Consider the following 15,547-nt stretch of genomic DNA (forward strand, 5'->3'; position numbering starts at 1 on the left):
CCTAAAAATATGAGGACTAATTTAAATGTGGTTACCAGCAGCTTGGAGTCAACTACTCTTAATTTCAGAAAAACTGTACGATTTTCAGGATCTACTTAAAGGCAACTGCCAACATCTCACAATATGCATTAAGCAAACAAAGGGGCTTATTGAGCAATACTAATTACATCAGTATGGTCAAGAAAGTGTTCTGAAAATTCATACAAATCATGTAAAAAATGCTCAGTGTCCCTAAGAACATGATGTAACTTATCCAACACAGGTCTCAACTTTTTCTCAACATAAATAGAAATGGCCTCTGTACACCACCCTCTACCTGAGACTATAGGTCTCATAGGTATTATTCTTGTGAATTTTGGGTAGCCCCTGTATAATTGGTATGGTGGGTTTAGAAACCAAAAAATAGGAAGTTAATTCATCATTTATTAAACCCGTAAATTGCATGGACCTAATTTCATTATTGACTTTATCAGCCATCTTACAAACAAATGCTCTATCAATTCTAGCATAGTAGTTACTCTCATTTAACATTTCATGCATTAACATTTCATATTGTTGTCTATCTAGAAGCACTATCTGCCCTCCCTTATCTGCAGGTCTAACTATCAAATTATTATCATTTTCAAGTCTATGCAGGGCCTCAGTCTCTTCCTTGCTTAAGTTATAATTCATTTTGTTATTTTTCTTACTATTAAAAGTATTATAAATATCTGTCACACACATTTGCTCAAAAGCATTGATTAAAATATTAGGCTTGGGCATAAAGGCACTAGGTCTTTTAAAAATAAATTCCTGTTCATTCTGTTTTTGCTGAAACATAATTTTTAAAGTTAAATTTCTAGTGAACATTTTTAAATCAAAAATAATATCTGTTATACTCATATTGGTCGTAGGTATGAAAGACAAGCCTTTCATTAAAACTTTCAATTCAACATCCGTTAAACAATGTTTGGACAAATTCATAACTAAAGTCTTACTTTCTGGAATGCTTTCTTGATTGTATACACACTGTTCGTCTCTTCTTCGTATTTTCTTTTGTTCCTCGTGTTGCTTCTCCCTCGAGGTAAATTCTTGTTCTTCTGCCCTTCTGTTCTCCCCAGAGAGATATCTCTCACAGGTAACGGAAAATTTAATGGGTAACCACCTGTGTTGAGATGCGTCTTTCTTGCATGATTTGTATGAATTTACTAGACATGGAATTATTGAAGATGAAATTTTATTTGTCACACTTGATGTAGTTTCTTTATTTACTGTTATACCTAATGAACAAGGTATAGATTTTTTAAGGGAGCTATTAATTAAAGTTGGTGCTTATAAAGCTAATGAAATTGTTTTGATACAGAAACTTATTGCTATTGTTTTGTATAATAATGTTTTTCTTTTTAATGGACAAGCCTATTGGCAGAAAAATGGTGTAGCAATGGGTAGCTCATGTTCAAATAGTTATGCCAATGCAGTAATGGTTACCTGGGAGACTGAGTATATATTTAATGGGCCCTACAATTCTTCAGTGCTTTTTTACAGAAGATTTGTTGATGATTGTTTTATTCTGTGGAAAGGCACTGTTGATCAACTCATTGAGTTTACCGATTATCTGAATCGGACTACTACTTTTTTAAGGTTTACATTAAATTACTCAATAATAGGAATTCATTTCTTAGATGTCTTTGTTGAAAGAGATTCTGCTGGCAAGATTACCACCAGGATGTTCAGGAAAGAATGTAGAGTTAATAACCTGTTATCCAGAGACAGCATGCACCCACAATATGTTTTCGACAATGTTGCCCAAAATCAGTTTTATAGAGCTTCCAGGCTAAGTGTTGGGACCTATGAATATGAGAGACAAATGCTTTTAACTACCACAGAATTAAAGGAGAGAGGTTATCAACACACTATGGTGACTAAGAATGAAGAGGTTTTTAGACAACTAAGGCATACTAGAGCTAAACCCTATTTTTCAAGACCTGTACCCAAACAAACTTTTTTGAAAGATAACAGGTTAAAAGTATGCATTCCATACACAAGTGATGTCGGTAAATATACTGGCATTATTAACAAACATTGGGAGGTCTTAATGACTGAACCCAGCATATCTAATATTGTAGGTCTGAAACCTCAATTTACATTTAGGAACAAAAAGAATTTACAGAGAAGACTCTGTGGAGCTAAAGAATTTATGGGAGAAAAATTGTTGCCCGGCACTAAACCCTGTGGCAAATGTGGGCAATGTAGTTATATAGATACATCTCTGTCATTCAAACATCCAGACACAGATAAGCTTTTTGATATTAGAGCGCATGCTACATGTGCGAGTTCACATGTTGTTTATCTTGCCCATTGTATCACCTGTCAACATTTTTATGTTGGCAAAACTGATCGTACTTTAAGAGAGAGAATAAGGGAACATGTTTACCATATTAAAAAGGGATCCAAAGTTAATGCGTTGGCTAAGCATGTTAATAACATGGGTGAATCTCATAAATTTTTGTTTAAAGTACTATCCAAGTCCTTTGAGAGTGATAGAGGTGGGGATGTCAGACTTAGGACTGAAGAAACAGAAGCTAGATGGATAGTGATGTTGACATCTAATATAGAACATGGCCTCAATGAATGTATACCTTTGAAACCCATAATACCAGAGGCTTGAGAAGATGACTTTTTGTATATATTTTATATAGTAAAATATTCCTTTGATTCCTTATATATATATTGTGTAGTACATTTATATATATATTTTTATTCATATGAAAGCATTTTATTAAGAATGTACTCATTTATATATGTATTTTACAAGATAGTTTTGCACCTTTAACCTAATTGGAATGTGAACATGTGATTCGTTCTATATATATATAGGTGTGTCCTCCAGTTTGATTAACATACACCTGAAGAAGCTATGTGAAAGCGCTTGTGTTTTTGAATAAAGGCCTATTTTTATCAATTTATTCTTCGTTTGGATCTTGGAGTCTTATATTTCGTTTGGATTTTGGAGCCATGTCCCAGTATTTTTCTTCTATTATTAGAAATATGTTTATTTTCTAGCCCCCTCCCGACATTCAGCAGTTTTATTGTTCCTTATAATAATAATAATAATAATAATACCTATTTTGAAATACAGACTAGGTCTTTGCTCATATGAAACAGTACAAAACTGAAAAGAGTTCAACCATACTAAACATACTATACAAGACATACTAGTTCAGTAAGAAATTTTAATTACGAATTTTGATTGCATAAGTTATACTCTGCCCACTATCATATATTAAGGGGTAATTTGCTAGGGGTTTGTAACTGGCTACCTGAGGTTATTTCACTTATGAATCACAAAAGGTGAACAAGAAACAACAATCTACTGGTTCATACAGATATAAATAAAGGTAAGGGAAGAGAGTTCTTTCAGTACAGAGTACCAAAAATGGTATAAACTGCAACAGATGTACGACCAGCAGAAAGGCTACAAATTAAAGAAAACGTTTCACAGTCAATATGGAGAATAGCTTTACTGGCCCTTGTCATACACAATGATTTTTCATGATCTCTTGTGAGATCCTAAGCCAATAAGCTTAACATAAATTAATTCTACTTACCTATCTCTCAAGAAAGTTACTCCAAAACAGGAAATTACATATCATGTTCACTGTTTTCAGACTTTTGTCATGTATTTTACTTTAAAACAGCTAGAGGTTATTTGCCTTGAAAGTAAAAACCTGTTGTACAGCAATACAGAATTTTAATTTTAATAAAAGTCTACTTACATAGCATTCACCATGGATATCACACTCTGAAGCATGGCCATTGCATTCACAAGGCTGGCAGTTACCACCAAACAGTATTCCATCAACTCGATAATATCCAGGGAGGCAAGCCTACAAAATTAGAACAATTAGTAGTCTACAAACTGACAACATCAAATCAAATGTCTACAGATATGCTCAGTTTACTCCAGTGTTTTTTTCAATACAGTCATAAATAACAGATATGAGTACTAATCATCTCAACCAGTCTGAGCTATCCGTCCACAGTCAGAAACAGATGGGAACTCCTTCTTTAGGATTTCTTTCACCTTCTAGCTCAAGTGTTTAGGAGAGTACATGCCTGTGGCATATATTATGCTATAATGTGTTGGCTCAAACAGGATGTGCCTGATGCACAACTTCCAGTTCTGTGCCTATGGCACAGGAGTGATCACACCAGTGTGGAATATATAAACAGGGCAGGATGTGCCTGATGCACAGCCCCAAGTTCTGTGCCTATGGCACAGGAGTGATCACACCAGTGTGGAATATATAAACAGGTCAGGATGTGCCTGATGCACAGCCCCAAGTTCTGTGCCTATGGCACAGGAGTGAGCACACCTGTGTAGAATATATAAACAGGGTAGGAAGTGCCTAATGCACAGCCCCCAGTTGTGTGCCTATGGCACAGGAGTGATCACACCAGTGTGGAATATATACACAGGGCAGGATGTGCCTGACCCACAGCCCCCAGTTCTGTGCCGAGGCACAGGAGTGAGTACAAAGGTGTGGAATATATAAACAGGGCAAGATGTGCCCGATTCAGCCCCCCATTCTGTGCCTATGTCACAGGAGTGAGCACACCTGTGTGGAATATCTAAAAAGAGCAGGACGTGCCTGATCCACAACCCCTAGTTTTGTGCCGAAGCACAGGAATGAGCACACTGGTGTGGAATACAAACAAGACAGGAAGTGCCTGATCCACAACCCCTAGTTCTGTGCCTTTGGCACAGGAGTGAGCACACCAGTGTGGAATATTTAAACAGGGCAGGATGTGCCTGCTCCACAGCCCCCAGTTCTGTGCAGAGGCACAGGAGTGAGCAGACGAGTGTGGAATATTTAAACAGGGCAGGATGTGCCTGCTCCACAGCCCCCAGTTCTGTGCAGAGGCACAGGAGTGAGCAGACGAGTGTGGAATATATAAACAGGGCAGGATGTGCCTGATCCACAGCCCCCAGTTCTGTGCCGAGGCACAGGAGTGAGCACACCAGTGTGGAATATATAAACAAGGCAGGATGTGTCTGATCCACAACTCCAAGTTCTGTGCCTATAGCAGACGAGTAAGCACACCAGTGTAGAATATATACACAGGGCAGTGCCTATAGCACAGGAGTAAGCACACCAGTGTAGAATATATACACAGGGCAGGATGTGCCTAATCCACAGCCCCCAGTTTTGTGCCGAGGCACAGGAGTGAGCACACCAATGTGGAATACATAAACAAGGCAGGATGTGTCTGATCCACAACCCCAAGTTCTGTGCCTATAGCACAGGAGTAAGCACACCAGTGTAGAATATATACACAGGGCAGGATATGCCTGATCCACAACCCCCAGTTCTGTGCTGAGAGATAGGAGTGAGCACATTGGTGTGGAATACATAAACATGGTAGGATGTGCCTGATCCACAGCCCCCAGTTTTGTGCCGAGGTGCAGGAGTGGGCACACCAGTGTGGAACATATAAACAGGGCAGGATGTGTCTGACCTACAACCCCAGTTGTGTGCCTAAGACACAGGAGTGAGCACACCAGTGTGGAATATATAAACAGGGTAAGATATGCCTAGGCACAGGAGTGAGCACACCAGTGTGGAATATATAAACAGGGCAGGATGTGCCTGATCCATAACCCCTAGTTCTGTGCCGAGGGACAGGGTGAGCACACTGGTGTGGAAGATATAAACAGGAGAGCATGTGCCTGATCCACAACCCTCAGTTCTGTGCCTATAGCACAGGAGTGAGCACACCAGTGTGGAATATATAAACAAGGGAGGATGTGCCTGATCTACAGCCCCCAGTTCTGTCTGTAGGCACAGGAGTGAGCACACCGGTGTGGAATATATACACAGGGCAGGATGTGCCTGATCCACAGCTCCCAGTTCTGTGCCAAGGCACAGGAGTGAGCACACCTGTGTGGAATATATACACATGGCAGTATGTGCCTGATCCATGGCCATCAGTTCTATGCCTATGGCACAGGAGTGAGCACACTGGTGTAGAATATATAAACAAGGTAGGATGTGCCTGATCACAACCCCCAATTCTCTGCTGAGGCACAGGAGTGAGCACACCAGTGTGGAATATATAAACAGGGCAGGATGTGCCTGATCCACAACCCCCAGTTCCGTGCCGAGGCACAGGAGTGAGCACACCAGTGTGGAATACAAAAACAGGGCAGGATGTGTCTAAGCCACAGCCCCCAGTTCTGTGACTAGGCAAAGAACTGAGCACACATCCCCCTCAGTTCTGTGCCGAGGCACAGGAGTGAGCACACCAGTGTGGAATATATACACAGGGCAGGATGTGCCTGATCCATAAACCTCAGTTCTGTGCGTAGGCACAGGAGTAAGCACTCCAGTGTAAAATATATACACAGGGCAGGATGTGCCTGATCCACAACCCCCAGTTCTGTGCCGAGGCACAGGAGTGAGCACACCAGTGTGGAATATATGCACAGGGCAGGATGTGCCTGATCCACAAACCGCAGTTCTGTGCCGTGGCACAGGAGTAAGCACACTGGTGTGGAATATATAAACAGGGCAGGATGTGCCTGATCCACAGCCCCCAGTTCTATGCCGAGGCACAGGAGTAAGCACACCAGTGTGGAATACATAAACAGGGCAGAATGTGTCTAAGCCACAGCCCCCAGTTATGTGCCTAGGCAAAGAACTGAGCACCCCCCCCCCAGTTCTGTGCCGAGGCACAGGAGTGAGCACACCGGTGTGGAATAAATACACAGGGCAGGATGTGCCTGATCCACAAACCCCAGTTCTGTGCCAAGGCACAGGAGTGAGCACACTGGTGTGGAATATATAAACAGGGCAGGATGTGCCTGATCCACAGCCCCCAGTTCTGTGCCTATGGCACAGAAGTGAGCACACCTCTGTGGAATATATAAACAGGGAAGGATGTGCCTGATCCACAACCCCTAGTTCTGTGCGTAGGCACAGGAGTGAGCACACCAGTGTGGAATATATAAACAGGGCAGGATGTGCCTGATCCACAGCCCTCAATTCTGTGCCGAGGCACAGGAATGAGCACACCGGTCTGGAATATATACACAAGGCAGGATGTGCCTCATCAACAAATCCCAGTTATGTGCCTATGGCACAGGAGTGAGCACACCTCTGTGGAATATATACACAGGGAAGGATGTGCCTGATCCACAACCCCTAGTTCTGTGCATTTGGCATAGGAGTGAGCACACCAGTGTGGAATATATAAACAGGGCAGGATGTGCCTGATCCATGGCCATCAGTTCTATGCCTATGGCACAGGAGTGAGCACACTGGTGTAGAATATATATAAACAAGGTAGGATGCGCCTGATCACAACCCCCAATTCTCTGCTGAGGCACAGGAGTGAGCACACCAGTGTGGAATATACAAACAGGGCAGGATGTGCCTGATCCACAACCCCTACGTTCTGTGCCTATGGCACAGGAGTGAGCACACTGGTGTGGAATGTATAAACAGGGGTACAAAATTATGATGAAATCAAATCAAATCCTCAGCAAGCCTCCAATAATCTAGGTTTATTACACCAAACTAATACAATAATAAAGCTATAAAACAATATGTAGTTAGTGCTTTTGCTCATTTAAAAATGAATGCCAGTAGACAATATGCAAAGCTTTGCATCACATTTAGACACCCAGTAATGAATCAAATGATAATTTTAATTGTATTTGAGTGGTGAATCAGTTGAATTAAACTGATATGAGGACATAAGTTAAAATAACCCAAGGTTTAATGCCTTAACTGCTGAGCACTTTCACAAAGTCTGTCCCAGAGTAATGGCTAGTAGTGAGTATTCAGAAATGATCGGTACACAGTGTTACATGAAATAGTGTGGCAAGAGGTGATTTACTGCAAAAATAACCTGGTGTGCTTGGCATGCTAAAGACTCCAAAATAAGGCAAATGGGTGGTAACCTACTAATGACAGCCACAGTACATGCAAATAACAAAATCAGATATGGTGGAGAGATTCAGAAACAAATGCATTTAGCCAACAGAGCTGCAGCAATCAGCTGTACTGGTCACTAAGATTTGCAGGTGTACAGGATCTTCAAGGAAGATGTGGTTTAAGTACTGGCAAGAGAGCATGTGTTAGTGGCCACTTTTGGAGCCAGATTCCATGATGTCATGATGGCTGCCCACCACTTCATAGACACATCTACCAGTGGCTAATATACCACTCGCCTCCATAACATGACCAGGACACTGTTAACTGCAATCATGTGGACAAAGATACTATGAAGATGTGCCACTGTCACATGAAATCAAGGGGGATCAGTGCAATTCCTAGTCCAGTGTACAAAAACAGTCTGTGTAGCATTAACCACCATTGCTATGAGGACTTTCCAGTATCCGGCAAGGGATACATTAGGAATTTCACAGGTATCAGTCTTGCGAATCCCATGCGGGTTCCTTGATGTGATGTTGCAACAAGTGGAGAAACATTTTTGGTTTCCACAGACAGCAGATGACAGAACCACCACAATGGCAACCAATTTTCCTGAGGTCCGGGGGAACACTGACTACACCCACATTTGTATTGAGTCCCCACCTTCACCACATGGCATGTGGTATACTACCTGAAAGGGCTTCTACTCCATGTATATGCAGATGGAGTACAATGTATTACACACAATGTATTTTTGCACCATCCAGGCAGTTCCTGTGATTGCCACATCTAGCACGTGTGACCTCTATGAGAATTTCATGCAGAATGAGTTTCCCCAGAGTCAATTAGTTGATAGGTTCACACAGTTCCAGCCACAGTTGCCTGGATTTACTGTTCTCACGGCAGCTGGAAGCAGGTGACTTGTAATGGTGTCCACTGATGTGTGTTGTACACAGTATTAGATATGTTTTAGAAACATGGTTGATGACTTCCAAGCACAGCCCCCAAACCTTGGGGGAGATGGCATATAACACCACACTGTTGCAGACAGAGAACACTTAAATGTCCCACTGCCTGGACATATTTGATGAAGCGCTGTATTATGCACTGGAGACCTGCATTAAGATATTTGGTATGCACCATTCTGCACAACATGGTACTTATGAAAACAGTTACAGACTGTGACCATTGCAGTATTGCTAGACTGACTTGTGGCTGCAACAGAGGATATGTCCAGCTGAGGAATTTCAGAGAAATGGCTGAAGCAGTACCCCATGTGAGGCAGAGACAGGCACACTATCCACTGGCAAAAAGGCAGCATCTGTTCCACAGTTATGGGTCATGACATGGAGAACACACAATTAAAAAGGATGCATGTATTCACGTATTCAGACTATGTGGTATCAGTGCATGGACTGGCCACACTGTGTACCAGAAATCACCATATCCACAAAGGCAAGAAATAGATTACATGTATAGATCTCTAATCGTGGGACTCCACACATATCTACTGACTTCACAAGATCCAAATGTGGTGAAAGTTTTGAAACATGAGGAGAATAAATCTAAGATGACATCTCTGCTTAATTTAGCAGAAGCATATCGACGTCAGGCAGGAATGGAAATCAAACCCAAGTGGATAGAAATCAGGCAGCAACTGAATGTGGTAAAAAACAAAAGAAAGAATATAAGGTGAAGGATCAGATGAGAAGGCAAGAAATGTGGAAAAAACAAATACAGTTGCAAATATAGAAAACTTAAGAGCCTCATGTTGATCAAGAACGAATGCAGGAATGGTTAAGGAGAGGTGAATTTACATCAAGAAATGAAAGGTTAATATTGGCAGTCCAAGATAGTGGGCCACGTACACATTGGTTACTAAGTCTATTAATATGTGGGAGAAACAGATATATGTAGGTTTTGTGGACCCGAATTTGAAACAGTCGCACACCTTATTGCTGGTTGTGACTCTCTTATGACAGAGGGACTGTATACTGAAAGGCATAATAATGTGGCGAGATTGTTACACTGAAGATTGTGCAAACATTACGGTATCGAAGTGGCTGAAAAGCACTGAAAACATGAGCCACAGAGAATCATAGAAAATGATGAAGTTTACATCACATGGGATCACCCAATACCAACAGTCCAAAAGACAGATGCTAGAAAACCGGATATAGTGGTCCAAGAAAAGAAGACAAAAGTAACATTGATCATTGAAATTGCAACACCTAGTGACTACAGTGTCTTGCGTACAGAGAGACACAAAGTAATAAAATACCTAGATCTGCAGGCAGAAACGAGAGCCATGTGGAAGAAAGACACCCAGACAGTCCCAACAGTGGTATGAGCAACTGGTCTTATAAAAAAGAATTTACAATCATATTTAAATATGTTACCAATTCATGTAACACCGTACGAATTGCAGAAGGAGTCATTACTGGGCACATTGTGGGTGCTGCGAAGTGCACTTTTGGCTAACATCAAAGAATAAAACAATACTAACTTCATGAACCTTAATCATACTTTGACTTAGGAATGGGGTCCATTCCGGTCTTGGTATTAGAAACCCAAAAGAGAGTGGCCAGGGCATGATCATCATTATCTGCATAGGGGGAGTGATGCACAGTGACAATAAACAGCAATGCTGAAGTAGGAGGGACGCTTATGGGAGAGGAAATGGTAGTTTTGCATTCAGACATGGGTTTGGAGAAATCAGGGATGAAATCCTCCTGGACCAGGGTAAAATATCCCTGGTGTGAACACTGCACTGGCTGGATGCACACTGTAACCCTGTGGTATCAGGGCTGGCAGTGTCCCATATAATGGAAAGGGCAACACTGTGGAATAGTAAACATGAACTCTGCTGTGACAAAGTGATGAAGCAGTAGATAGTTGGTGGCCAAGGCACAATGAATGGACATCTCTACATGTGGTACTCCTTAGGCTACATTTGTCAGGAATGCTGTGGAAACTAACTTTGTGTAAATGGCCATCTCTACATGTGGTACTCCTTAGGCTACATGACCAGGAATGCTGTGGAAAGTACCTTTGTGTAAATGGCCATCTCTGCATGTGGTACTCCTTAGGCTACCTGACCAGGAATGCTGTATAAAGTACATTTGTGTAAACGGCCATCTCTGAGTGTGGTACTCCTTAGACTACACGACCAGGAATGCTGTATAAACGGCCACCTCTGCATGTGGTACTCCTTAGGCTACATGAGCCAGGAATGCTATGGAAAGTACCTTTGTGTAAACGGCCATCTCTGCATGTGGTATTCTTTAGGCTGCATGACCAGGAATGTTATGGAAAGTACCTTTGTGTAAATGTCCATCTCTGTGTGTGGTACTCTTTAGGCTGCATGACCAGGAATGCTATGGAAAGTACATTTGTGTAAATGTCCATCTCTACATGTGGTACTCCTCAGCCTACATGACCAGGAATGCTGTGGAAAGTACCTTTATGTAAACAGCCATCTCTGTGTGTGGTACTCCTTAGGCTACATGAGCCAGGAACGCTGTGGAAAGTACCTTTGTGTAAATGGCCATCTCTGCGTGTGGTCCTCCTTAGGCTACATGACCAGGAATGCTGTGGAAAGTACCTTTGTGTAAATGGCCATCTCTGTGTGTGGTACTCCTTAGGCTACATGAGCCAGGAACACTGTGGAAAGTACCTTTGTGTAAATGGTCATCTCTGCATGTGGTACTCCTTAGGCTACATGACCAGGAATGCTGTATAAAGTACCTTTGTGTAAACGGCCATTTCTGCATGTGGTACTCTTTAGGCTGCATGACCAGGAATGCTATGGAAAGTACCTTTGTGTAAACGTCCATCTCTACATGTGGTACTCCTTAGGCTACATGACCAGGAATGCTGTGGAAAGTACCTTTGTATAAACGGCCATCTCTGCATGTGGTACTCCTTAGGCTACCTGAGTCAGGAATGCTGTGGAAAGTACCTTTGTGTAAATGGCCATCTCTGCGTGTGTTACTCTTTAGGCTGCATGACCGGGAATGCTGTGGAAAGAACCTTTGTGTAAATGGCCATCTCTACATGTGGTACTCCTTAGGCTACATGACCAGGAATGCTGTGGAATGTACCATTGTGTAAACGGAAATCTCTGCGTGTGATACTCCTTAGGCTGCATGACCAGGAATGCTGTGGAAAGTACCTTTGTGTAGGTAAAGTGCAGTTGTGTAAGTTGAGCTTACCATAACAGTAGATGTTTGGAATGATCACTGCTGCAGTAGCATTAGTTATATGAATTATATTCTGCCAAAGATACAATGCTCAGTCACCTTCCAATGCTTTAGGGCACCTTACATGCACCCAAACTATCAAAAAGCTCCAGCTCAGCTGATTAAAAGATGAGTTTGGGTGCGAAGCTCTTCTCAGCTTTCCTGCCAATGGAGAGAGGGAGGCTGAGCCCTGAAAGTACAGTGCTAGGAACAACAAAAAACAAATGTCCATACTCTAGGATAAAAAAACACACCAAAAAAAACCAAGAGGATGCAGGCAGGCAACAGCTACTGCAGCAGTGATCACTTGAACATCTACTGTTGCCGTACATTCAGCTTGCACAACTGTACTATGTTCTTCATATTGATCACTGCTGCATTAGTCTTAGCTATATGAGTAAATTACCATAGCTAACTACATCTGAGATGTGGAAGGAGAACAGTCCAGGAGCCCATGGATAATGGTCCTAGCAAAGCATGATCTAGACCTAGAGAAGGAGTTCAGCTTACAGTGCTCTGTAAAAGTATTTACAGAGGATTAAGTAGCAGCTTACAGAATACTTCTAGAATCCAACCCTTTCCAAAAAGACATAGAAGAAGCCAAGGTCCTTATAGAATTGGTCTTGACCCAGTCCTGGAATAGATATGTCATGGTGAGTATTACAAAAGGTAATAGCCTTAGACAACCATTTGGAAACAGTTTGTTTTGACACTGGTTGTCCCTTCTTCTTACCTTCACAAGAAATGAACATTTGATCCAATGATCTGAAAGATTTAATTCTATCAAGATACTACCTGAGTCGTCTGTGGAGATACAAGGTATGGAATATACTTTTTCCCTCATTTGTATGTTCAGGAAAGAAAACAAGAAGATGAATTATTTGCCTTAAAACTCAGATACCATTTTAGACATAAAATAAGGATTAGTTTTCAATGAAACCCTTTCCTTGTGGAAACTGACATAGGGCTAGCTCACTATAAGAACTTGCAACTCAGATATCTTTCTTGCAGAGGTCACAGTAATTAATAAAACTGTTTTCCATGATAAGGACCTCAAGTCAGCCAGAATAACTGGTTCAAAAGGAGCAAATGTTAGTTTCTCTAACACAAAATTAAGATCCCAAGGAGGCACTACCAGTTTACCTTGATGCCTCTTATGCAAACCCCCTTTCAACTTTCAAAAACATTTTGACATGCGATTGCCTTGAATGACCAGGAGCCATGGGCAGATATGCTGAAATAGACAATAAATGAACCCTGACAGAGGAATAAGAAAGGCCACAGGATAGTAACTCACAGAAATATTGTAAAACCAGAGAACAGCTAGCCCTGAATGGGTGCTGGTTATGTTGTCGGCACCAACTAGAAAACCTTTTCTGTTTGCCAAAATGATTTTCTTGTCACAAACTTTACTACCTATTGCACATCATCCTCAGAAAAAAGTAGCCAAAAAGGAATTACGACCCTGTTATCCAGGCAGTAAATTAAATATGCTGGATGTAAAGGTGTATCAAACACCCCAATTTTTCTTTGAATAGGTCCATGCTGTGAAGAAGCTTGTGGTAATTGCCCCTGGCGGTTGCCTGGGTCAGAAGGGAGTCAGTAGAATGATCCTGGGAGACTCTTTCTGAAACTTCAGAAGTACCCTGGGCATTAGTAGAAAGGGTGGAAAGGCATACAGGAACATTCCTGTACAAAAAAAAGAAAAGGCGTCGGTCTTCCAGGCCTTCTTGCATGGAGTCCTGGAACAGAATTTTGCTGGTTGATTGTTCAAACAGGAGGCAAAGAAGTCGACTGGAGGAACTCCCCACAGATGGATCACATCTTGGAAGACCCCCAAATCTAATTTCCATTCATGAGGGTCTGTCCTGGTTATGCTCAGCTTGTCTGTCACACAATTCTGTTGTGACGGAATGTAGGATGCCTGTAGAGTGAGATTATGCTGCGAAGCTACATCCCAAGCTAACACTTCTAGTCTACAAGGGGGGTATAACTTGGCTTCCCCTTGCTTGTTGATGTACCATATCACTATGGTATTGTCTGTAACCACTTGAAGAGGTCTCATAGACCAAAGATGGTTCAGAGAATTGAGTACTCTGATCAGGGCAAGCAACTCCATGATATTTATGCACTTGCTTCTGTCCTTGGTGCCCCACACCCCCCTGTACTTCTATCTCTCCTGAAACTGCCCCCCAAGCAAAGTCTGAAGCATCTGTGGTGACCGACTGCTTTAGAGTAGGGAGACATTGATTTAAGAATATCTGTTTCCTCCACCAAGTGATTTGTCTTCTGACAAACCCTAAAACTGGGATCTGAAAATATAAACAACGCTGATGCTGGGACCAAAGAGATTACAGACACCACTGTATCTTTCTCATGTGGAGTCTTGCCAGGGGTATCAAGAGAATCACAGATGCCATAAGACCCAAAATCCTGAGGTATTCCCTTGCAGCGACTGACGTCTGAGTGGAAAACCTTAGAAACAGATTTAAATAAATATCTGTTTTTTTTTCCTGTGGAAGTAAAGCTCTTTTAATTGTGATTCCCTGGATCAGCTTGCCCCTTTCATCACACTTTTTGATCACTTCTGCAACAGGAGGCCAAACACTAAATCTCTTTCCAAGGGAGAATTTAAATCTCATTTTCAACACCGCCTGGAAGGTTTTGAAAATGCAGCCATGCAAACCTCCTTAAAACCGTACCAGTGGCCATAGCCCTGGAAGAAGTATTAACAGAGCCATACACACACACTGCAAATAATGAGTAGTGACCTGTGCAATAGAAGAAACTAAATTATTTTTAAGAATGTTCTTCTTCCCATGAAGAAACTGTAGATAAAACATCTCTCATTTTTTTCACAATACATCAGAATAAACTTTAACATATGAGCCTGACAATTTAAAATTCTGAAATTCAAAGTTGCAGAAATATACACTTTTTCCAATACCTATCAATAATTTGCTTATCCTTATTAGAAAGAGTAGGACTGGAGATAACTAAGTGCTTAGCAGCAGAGGAGTCAACTAAGGCTATAACTGCTGGATCAGGTTTGGGAATAGTGTACAAAAAAATTAAGACCGACGAATTTTACACATCCTATCTGCCTTTTTTAGGGACAGCTGGCTAATTATCAGGAAGACTGCAAGCAGTAAGACACATCCTACAAAGCAGCCAGAACTGGAGGAATGGGTGAAGATTCTGGAAAATCCTTCTGTAATAACTCACAGTATTTTTTGAGGGACTAAGAAACCACAATGTTCTCCCACTGAAAAAAATGGGACATTCTAGCAACAGTCTGAGAGACAGAGAAACCCCCACAGAAAGAATCAGAAAGTGAGTCTGAATCAGAAATCTGAGGACAAAACCCTGAATCCATGCCTGCATCTT

At 41.7% G+C, this 15,547-nt stretch overlaps 1 protein-coding gene across 1 annotated transcript in view; it reads right to left on the reverse strand.

The window, feature by feature from the left end:
* LAMA1 (laminin subunit alpha 1) overlaps window positions 1-15,547 on the reverse strand; it is a 3,417,884-nt gene that overhangs the window by 3,033,728 nt on the left and 368,609 nt on the right. Inside the window, exon 9 of the mRNA XM_044066516.1 lies at window positions 3,756-3,866. Coding sequence (XP_043922451.1) covers window positions 3,756-3,866 — 111 coding nt within the window. The remainder of the gene's footprint in view (window positions 1-3,755; window positions 3,867-15,547) is intronic.

The sequence above is a fragment of the Protopterus annectens genome, chromosome 3.part1 (genome assembly GCF_019279795.1).
Source record: "Protopterus annectens isolate FY-2018-M chromosome 3.part1, PAN1.0, whole genome shotgun sequence".
NCBI classification, from domain to species: domain Eukaryota; kingdom Metazoa; phylum Chordata; order Ceratodontiformes; family Protopteridae; genus Protopterus; species Protopterus annectens.